At 34.5% G+C, this 10,558-nt stretch overlaps 1 protein-coding gene across 1 annotated transcript in view; it reads left to right on the forward strand.

Moving 5' to 3' along the window:
- Positions 1-3,511, forward strand: part of LOC149410230 (uncharacterized) — a 38,746-nt gene extending 35,235 nt beyond the window's left edge. The window contains exon 26 of the mRNA XM_089648978.1: positions 75-3,511. Within this exon, the coding sequence (XP_089505104.1) occupies positions 75-2,332 (2,258 nt within the window). The 3' untranslated portion in view covers positions 2,333-3,511. The remainder of the gene's footprint in view (positions 1-74) is intronic.
- The last annotated feature ends 7,047 nt before the right edge of the window (positions 3,512-10,558 follow it).

Raw genomic sequence — 10,558 nt, forward strand, 5'->3', positions numbered from 1 at the left:
TAGAATTTAAAATGACACTAACTCTCCGGGCTATGTCACCCAATATATTGACAATATTTCCCTAATTGTTTCAGAACCTCTCGATCACAACGTGTCCGACACCATGCCAATAGAAGTATCAACACTTCCACACCCTCCAAAGACAACTATGAAGCTTTCCCAGGGAGAAAACACGCACTATACTATTACAAAAAGTATACAGATCGATGCCTACACACAACAGTGCGATTTCGACTACGATATTGTCAAAACCACTAAAACTCCGAGCAAACAGGATATCTACAGAAGTCATATCAATACGGAATCTACATCCAAGGCAGTAAAAGACGAAAATAGTCGTAAAAAGTACCCATTCCCACAGAATTTGCATTGGGGAGAGTTCTGTTGCGAAAAGAAATGTGTTAAAAATAACCCAATTGAGAATCAGTCGCCAAATAAATACAACGAAAAGAAAGATCGGCCCATGCAGAAAGCTAATAACATTGAGCAAGAACCTTCCAAAACCGTGAGTGTCGATTGCAGAGGAAAAATCAAACCACAAGTCTTTGATTTCAGCGAAAAGCGTATCCATCTACCAGATTTAAACTCAAGTCACTTGAAAGTCAATACGTATTTAACTAAACTAGCCAAAAATCGGAGTAAAGGATTGGTCACGGATGGCGTAATGCAAAGCTTGAATCAAAATGATATCATTGGGGATAACTTCAGAAGGCATTCCGATCATATTCCGAGGGTAGAAAAAGGACAGATCAAAGTAAAAGCGTGCAGTTCTGAAAAACACATCAGCGAAAATATTGTTTTGTCGTGCGCGCCAAGTGCAAGTCCAGAAAAGGCACAAACAGAGACCAAGGGAAATGACAAGGCGACAAATACAGAAAGCCCTAAGAAACCAGTGAAAACTAAGTTAAAGAATATTCCAACTTTGAGCATAAAGATTTGCGATGGTTCGCAAGATCAGGCCATTAAAAGCCCCGAAGATGTTGTTGTAAAGACAAAGAGAGGTCTCGAAACTGACAGCAGTAACGAATGCGAGTCTGAGACAGGAATACCAAAATCCCCAACGCTTTACATCTCCGGTGTTTCCATCTGTAGAGAAACATCGCCTAAGTCTTCCTTATCCACAACGGCTCTCACTAATTCAGATTCAAACGTTTCTAGATCTGTTTCACAGTCGCAATACTTTTCTAGAACAAGCTCGTTTAGATTGCCCAACTCAGAGCAAAAATCTCCAAAGGTCAAACAGAAAATAGCTTGGAAAGATTACACGGATTTAGCGAATGCTCTTCCAACAAGTCCAGTTGTTCATGTGACTTCTCCATCATTATCCCCATGCAGTGAGACGATGAACACCTTAACTTATACTCCTGGTTCTCCAGAACTGTACACTCCTTCTCTCCTTCGTTCAACAACTCCCACTGGACCAAGGAACGATTGCCACACTGTCAATCATCTCTCTGACGAAAGTTTAAGTATTCTCGATGTAACTGTGTTGCCTCCTTCTCACTTTAGCGATGATGTGTTCATGGATGATGATGATCCTGGCCTCATGATAGACTGCTCAAATGAGAATATCGACACTGACAGCTCATTGCATCACCCTCTCAGAGGAACTGTGTATACAGGTTGCCACAGTGGAGGCATAATGATTAGCAACATGTCTTCGATGGGGTCGTCAATTAAAGACATAAACGAGAATGGAGACTCAAAACGAAGTTCAGAATATATATGTCCAAATCTTAAAGATCAAGAAGCTCTTTACGAGAATATATTCCCGAAGAATTCAATAAATGATCAGCTTGCTTTCGAGATGTCTCTGCCAAATTCTCCAACAGGCATGGCCTTAGGAACATCCAATCTACAAAAGTCTTGGTCAGCAAGACCACTTATAACTCTTAACGACTTCTCTGACGAAGCTTTAGCAAGCTCTAAGCTTAAATCAAAAAGTGCCAACGAGCCTGAAAGAGATAGAGAAATGTTCCACTTTCCAAAATCATCAACAGATGGCGCCTTGAGTTCAGTTTTACACGTACAAGAATCTAATCTTAGTTCCGACGACTTCCACGAAGCGCTGTTCCTTCTAGAACGCTCCCCAAAGACAAGAGATTCAAAAAGACGAAAGCGAAGTAAAAAGAAAGATAAAGGCGACAAAGAATCAAAGAAGGAAAGAGAAGCGAATGCAGAAAAAAAGAGTGAAGTAAAATGTGATGAAGTGGCACGACGTAGCGTAGAAAATTTGAAACAAGATAAAATCGAAATAAATGAAACGACAGCGTGCAATATAGAAAATGATTCTCCATCAGTTGAACAAGACGAAGTCAGTTCAGCTCTTTAATTATGCAACTGTGCTATTTTTTAAACTGTGTATAGATATATCAGAAAAAAACGGTTGGACAATTTAGAAAGTAGACACTTTTAGACATTTGGCATGATTGAATGCTTTTAATTCTATTTGCCATACGCCGTAAATTGGCATTTCAAACATTAATCTCGTGAATCGACAGTACAAACCGTTTCAACACTATAAAAACGTTGATTGAAATTTTGGATCGAAAAATTGAGTTGATATTTATAATAGACAAGCCGAATCGACAAGTCGAAACGATATTTCGAATCGAAATTTTGAATTGACATTTCAGATCGACATTTCAAATCGACATTTTGAATCGACATTTTGAATCGACATATCGAATCGATATTTCGAATCGACATTTCGAATCGACATTTCCTGACGACTTGACATTTTGATGGCACCAATTATTATTGTCAATCATTGCGGTATGTTTGCATTATTCAATAATATTAAAATCTGTGAACTAAAACATATAATGATCTATCGGTGTATTCATTGAACACGGCACTAGCATAAAAAATAATTGTTAGTTATAAAAATGTAAAGCCAAATGTTTCTTAGACTCAAAACGATACGAGATTTTTGAAATGTTCTCATTTACTCTTCCAAAATAAATTAGTATTTCACTAGAAAAATTATTCATCACGGCAGAAGACTGAGCATTAAAAATCATCATTTGAAATAATCTCTAAATGACCAAAATCTAATTAATAAAATTAAATAAAACTTTAAAAAGCAACTACTTAAATAAAAATTTAACTAAAGTAAAAATAAAAATTAATCATCAAACATATTTTCGATTACGCATGCTGATAAAATTTGTTTCAAGTGAACTACGAAATATAATATACACATCAAATAATTATAATCGTCATAAATGTACTTTTTTGATTTACAATACCTACCAGTTGTTGTGGGTTAAATTTTAAAAATATTTTTAAACATATATGTATTTGAAAAGCTTTTTTGACTGACTTTGTAGATATTTGTATTCATTGAACAGATAAATTTACCAGGCACGTAAGCTGGACTACATAACTTGTCATATTAACTGAACTAAATGACGTATTAACTGAACTAAATGACGTATTAACTGAACTAAATGACATATTAACTGAACTAAATGACGTATTAACTGAACTAAATGACATATTAACTGAACTAAATGACGGTAAATTTTGGATAGGGCCTGACACGCTTATTACGAATAATTTTTAGAAAAAAACTTTATATTCGCCTTAATTACTATAAAAGAAAACTTTTTGCATTTCGGGCGGCGGAAAATTATGCATTTTGATTTTCAATTGCATAAAACCAAAATTCACTTCGCGAATCGATGTGGCGACAACGCGACGCCATTAGGAACGCACTGTTATGTTGGTATCACTGATGCATTAACAAGAGCTAAATACGACCGTTGCTATCTTCGTGGGATGCCGAGGTTTGTGTAATATGGTTTGTGATACAAAGGAAAGTGCCCCTTAATAACGCCTGCTCGCGTCAAGGCAAGAAAAACATCCCAGTTTTCAACTAGTTTACCGGCTACGCTAGGTTTGTGTAACATGGTTTGTGATACAAATCAATGTATCAGGGATACCAACATAACAGTGACGTACCTAATGGCAGCTGATTGCCGCCGCATCGATTCGCGAAGTGAATTTTGGTTAACGCAATTGAAAATTTAAATTCATAATTTTCCGCCGCCCGAAATGCAAAAAGTTTTCTTTTATAGTAATTAAGGCGAATATAAAGTTTTTTTCTAAAAAATATTCGTAATAAGCGTGTCAGGCCCTATCCAAAAATTACCTAAATGACATATTGACTGAACTATATGACATATTTACTGAACTAAATGACGTATCAACTGAAATTGTTAAATTAACTGAACTGAAAGATGACATAAAATACATAATTATTAGTGCAAGTATCTGAGCAAGATGTCGCACGAAATAATAAAATACAAACTCAACAAGATGACTTGTGTGTGTTAATTGTTGAAGTATATTACGTTTTGGACCAAAGAAAGTACAATGAAAATAAACAATATTGTCTTAACTTGATGGCAAAAAATGTATAAGTTGACATAATATCTAAGTAATTGAAAGTACCAAGACAATAAAAACAATACATAATGACTCTTGACTAAATTTGATGGCATGAAATGAACAAGTTGACATATAAACTAAAAATTCCATGACAACCATAAAGACATCAATTATGACAACACGCGGGCATTGAGAAGACTCGATGGCACAAAGTGAACTAGTTGACATAAATAACTGACCATTTGGCATAAAATTTGAACTACATGATATTATTATCTAAATTACGTGTCACACTATTTGACTACAGCAAACTTGTTCGGACAATTTGGCATAGGTATTTTCTGAACTTTTTGTATATTATTGCATAAAATTCATAACTGCACAAAGCAAAATGACAATATTGACAAAATTTGGTGACATATTGAATACAATGAACGAGATAAGATGTTTAAATAGATAAGTAAAGGGAGAGTTTGTGAACAAACCTTGGAGACAACTAAAATAAAATTCATAACTGCCAAAGCAACATGACAATATTGACCAAATTTGATGACATATTGAATACAATGAGCGAGATAACATGTTTAAATAGATAAGTAAAGGGACAGTTTGTGTACAAACCTTGGAAACAACTTGCATATTAACGAAATAAAGGTAGAGTTTGGGTACAAATCTTGTATACAACTGACATATATACGAAGTAAGGGGACCGTTTGTATACAGACCTTGTAGACAACTGACATATTTACGAAATAAGAAGTAATTTGTGTACACATCTTGTAGACAACTGACATAAACACTAAATAAAGGGACAGTTTGTGAACAAACCTTGTAGATAACTGACGTATATTCGAAATAAAGGGACCGTTTGTGTACAGACCTCGTAGACAACTGACATATTTACGAAATATAGATAGTTTGTGTACAAATCTTGTAGACAACTGACATAAACACTAAACGGGACAGTTTGTGTACGAACCTTGTAGACAACTGACATATTTACGAAATATAGATAGTTTGTGTACAAATCTTGTAGACTACTGATATAAACACTAAAAGGAACAGTTTTTGAACAAACCTTGTAAACAACCAACATATATTTTGCTGTTTTAATTATGGACAACACTTCCAAATTCTTCTGCGTTTATTAAATAATTAGAAGAAGCCAAAATATCACTTCTTTTTTGTGTAAAATTTTACAATTAAATAGTTATGCACTTAGTAAGATAAAAATGCTAAAAGCTTAAAATATAACGATTATATTATATTTTATTGTTGTAAAATATATTTAAAAAATAATGTAAACACATTTCGTCAGAGTTACCTAAATTATGGCCAAATTAAAAAGTATTATCTATTGTAAAATAAAAATTAAAAAAAAAACACATTAATAATTGAATTTCATAATAGAAATAGCATTAAAGTATGTAGCGAAATTAAATATTCAAGGTAAGTATTAAGTAATTTGAAGGCTGTTTATTTTACACATTTACACAGGGATGAATTTTAGAATTCAGCATTGAATGGTGGAAATTTGTTTGCAAGTCAAGATAGAAATATGAAAGGTTACGATTGGTTTCCAGAATTATTAACCTACCTATTTTTTTATCCTCCATAAAAATAATAAGAATGATTTTATTCACTGAAGAGATAATTCCAAGAAGCGTAGTCAATACCGATTTGAAACAAAACTATTTATGGTAAATATCCAAATTTACTGGACATGGTTAATAAAAAAATGATAAAATGACTATTTCAATCACCGAAAATGGAAAATAATGTTATTTTCTAATGATAAACTGATGTTTATAAGACAAGGTTTTTTTATGCATAGCACAAAGGATAACAAATATGAGCAATAATTGGTCGCCTCAAATATCCGTACAAATTGAAAATTTCTCCCGGGTAAAAATAAATGCCGCCGACGGGAATTGAACCCGCACCTTCCGATGTCCGGTCAGGTGCTCTGGACAACTGAGATACGTCGGCTTATTTCCAGCACGCTAAATAGTTCAATATGTATAAGTAATTCAATAAACAATTACTGCTTATTATATTTTTTGTAGCCGCCAAGTGCACAATCAACATTAATTTGAACAACTGATTTCCGGCGACTGAATCGTTGTTTCTCAATGTTATTCTCCCTTACTATCATGGTGGGAAACAAGATCTAAACGGTGTTAGAAAGAGAAAACACCATGCTTTATATTCAAATCTAGAAGTTTTCCACAGAAGAATTAAAATTTGTACTTTTATGAAACCAAAGGTTCCGAACATAATTTGAAAAACAATTTTTTGAAACTTTGTAAATTTCTTAATAATCTCTAAATAGTAAAAAACAATGTCACTATCCGCGTCTGTCGGTTTGTGCGCTAAGTTCTTCTAACGTAGAAATTCTCTAAATGATACTGAAAACCCTATCAAACTCCGTTGCATAGTTTATAAGAACTAAGCGCACAAACAGACAGAAGCGTATAGTGACTTTGTTTCCTACTATTTAGAGATTGTCACGATTACGAAGTTCCAGAATACACTTCTATCGGTTATCTCTTCAGTGGTTGGAACCAAACTCATGTTTTTGCTTAGTCGCAGAATGTTCATATCGACGAATGAGATTTAATTACAGACGTATAGGTAAATCATTTAAAAGAGACCCTTACTTGTGTAGTGCTGTACTGGATGAACCAAAAATAATTTAATAATTGAATTGTGAATCTAAATTTAAAAATCGTTACGCACCTAGTTTCTTTAGGCATTTGTGGGGTAAGTGAGAAACGTGGGCGGATGTTTGCAAACTAGTTGGATAAACTTTTTTTAAACTTTCGATACTATCGGTGAGCATAAAGCATTCAAAGGTGTCCTCTTTAAAATGATTTGCCTGTAGAAACTTATCTATGCAGTCAGGTGAGTCATTACTGTAGATATTTAACCAATGAACATGGATTTATATGGACCAATATATTGTCGGAATTTCAAGAATTTAATTTAAAAAATTAAATTCACACACTTAATTTATGAATTGAACAATTTTTTTTGTAAATATTGCACAAGAGGTTCTAAATGTACGAAGCCAGTAGGATTATGGCATTCATAATTGGGGTATGTTGTAAGGCTGAAGGGAGTGAGGAATGGACAGAGATGGGGAAGATGAAGATTGAAATATCTGTGGCTGTGGTAATATGGAATGTTATTGTAGTGGTACGCCACTACTTGAGTCGGACATCATTCTAGAAGTTTCGGCCTTTGCCAAACAAGCTTCTTGGATTTTCTTTTATTTGTTACTGTAGCATCTGGAATGTTTTATTTTTCACCTATATAAGTGACAGCAGGAAGGAACTCGACAGTACAGTACCAGCAACCTTGACATTGAGATCGAATTATTTGCCTATGTGACGCGCTTGCAAAACATTCTCGAACCTTCCTTCCGTAAAACATTCTATTGTATTTTCTACGTTTATTTATTTTTCAGATGTGTTATATTAGAATACGTAATATAACTACAGTATTTTTAGCTTTCTTGTGTTTACGAATGCTTCAACTGTGAGAAAGATGTCTTGTACATCGAATTTCAGAGCGGTAGATACTTTCAGTATCGCCCTGTTGTAAGACCACCATTCAGTATCGAAACGTTGCTAGAATTGGCTTCAGCCATGTCTGGTGAAATGATCAGAATAGCCAGGTACCTCCCAACCGTCCTCTTCCATCTCCTTTTCCTCCCCACGTCTTCAGCCTCACAACATACCCTACTTAGAAATGCCATAATCTTACGGAGTTCGGTTACCAGGGAACAGAGCCGTACTGTAATTGGGGATGCCATATTCAGGACAGTCAGGAGTAGTTGGGATTCTTGTGTGGTATTAACATAAAAAAAGACGTCTTAGTTATCTTTTGACCGAGGGCACAGATAAGTTTGAAGAGCTGTTCAATTATTCATGTTTGTCATGATATTGGTGAAAAGAGTCGATAGTAGCAGCTTGCTTTATGACATGTGACAAATGGAAGGTTGGAATGATTCCACATTGAGATCATTTTTTTACCCCAACGTGTTCAAATTATTATCAATATTTGAAAGGGAAAGCAATCTTACTGCTTAATTAATCTGTATTTTTAAATGTTTACATGTGTGGTTATGTGCAATGACTCCAAAATACAAAGAAATACATATAAAAAGTGTATCGGCCGAGCACAGAACGCTCATTGCTCATACATTCTGAGCTTACGGCTCCCGTTTAATTGAGACGACTCTTAAAATTTTGGAATCCGCTGACTTTTTTTTAAAAACAAAACTTCGTCCGAGTCATACCAAAATATTGAGATGGTACCGTGACTTGTGCTCTTAATAACATGAGTCACGATCCATCGTTATTGTGGTAACAATCAAATTCAAACAAAATATTGTTAATTTTTTGATTTAACACTTCATTTTTTTCCCCGACAATCAACACAATTTTTCGTAGCACCGAAGAAATCAAGAAGATTCAATAAAATGGACATATAACTCGCAGTTAACTAGAAATTCGAATCAGCAAAAGCTGCGTAAATTTTATAACACCATAGGTCACCGTTCGAGAGTTTTCTCTGTTTCATCCAGTAAGATTTCTATTTTCTATTCTATCTGAAATTAAAATTGATTTTTTTAAGCAAATTTGATAATCTTTGAAATGCAGCAAGTACTTATATTTTTAAAACTGTAATGACTGAGATTGCTTACTTTTGGAGTATTGTACGTAACCAATTACGTAAGAAATGTTTATCTGTTTAATGGAAATAAATCTAATGTGATATCTGATGTGTTGTTTTTATTATAAATATATTATTTTGCGTAGGAAAGGTAGTTATTAACCTTTCCGTTACCAAGCTCGTAAATTTCCTTATGATCCCAAGAGGACACGCCAGCGTTAACATAACAATAGAGTTATATATATATATATTTTTTTTTTTTAAAGAAAGACAAACATTCCCAGGTTACGAATAACCCAACAATGTTTGAAAATCTCCTACTACCACCACAGAAAGCCGAAAATGTTGCTTGTGTTGTGATGGAGGACTTAGCCAGCCGAGGAATCGAACACGCGACGCTCGGGTGAGACCCAAGCGCTATGCCCACTCAACCACTGACCGGTCAAACATATAAAAGTGAATTGGTGAAAACGGCGAGTAACTATTGCACATACAAAATATGCTATAAATTAATACAGGTGTTTTGCAAAAACAAACGAACAACATTATCGAACTTTTGTAAAATGTCAGTTTTTTGGTTTAAAGTTCAGGTGTCATATTTATGCTTGCGAAAATACTGCATTTAGTATATTTATTCAAAGAAAGAATGTGGCAGAACGAAACAAACAGAAACACATGCCACAGTTGCTGGAATAGACCGAGGATTAGCTTAAATGGCTTAAAACAACAATAATTAACTCTAGTGACTGGAAACGTGGTCGGCTCTGGCAAGCTAGACGGTGGTGAGTAAGATAACCCAACCAGTCGGTGTACAAAGCTTGGCGCTCGAGTTTAGAAATGCGGAGGACTATGTAATGTGACAAACGAATAACAATAATAAACAAAATAGATAGATTTTGTTCATACAATTAATAGAAAAACAGTAGATTATATGTAGTAGTTGTCGGATAATCGAGCAGCAGATTACTGCGAGAGTTCTTGTATTTAGTCATTTAACAAAGAAATTCCAAATTTCTTTATGCCGTAGATAATAGCAACAAGGGGGATGGGCTTGAAACATGTAGGAAGCAGCTTACAAGTGTCGCCAACATCGTTAACCACCCTACTGTTGTTCGCATCTACGCACAGTAGAGGTGGTTCCTGTGAGTACTTTTCGTTACTGGGTACAATGAGTACAGGTACAAAAAATACCGGTGAAAAAATACTTAAGTATTTAATACCGACCTGAAGATTGATTAAGAATAAGTAATTTCTAAACTGGACTCACATAAATTCTACCCACAGATTCCCCACAAATTTTCGTACGTAAACCTGATTCCCCCAATTTCTGTAATTCCCCACAAAAAAAAAAATACAAATGTGATTCCTCACAGTAATCAAAAATAAATACCTATCAAAAATACCTGATAAAAGTACCTATTCAAAAATACTCATCAAAATATCAAAAATACCTGGTAAAAGTACCTATTCAAAATACCCATCA

This window comes from Hesperophylax consimilis, chromosome 28 (assembly GCF_061612785.1).
Source record: "Hesperophylax consimilis isolate HC1 chromosome 28, BYU_Hcon_1.0, whole genome shotgun sequence".
NCBI lineage: Eukaryota > Metazoa > Arthropoda > Insecta > Trichoptera > Limnephilidae > Hesperophylax > Hesperophylax consimilis.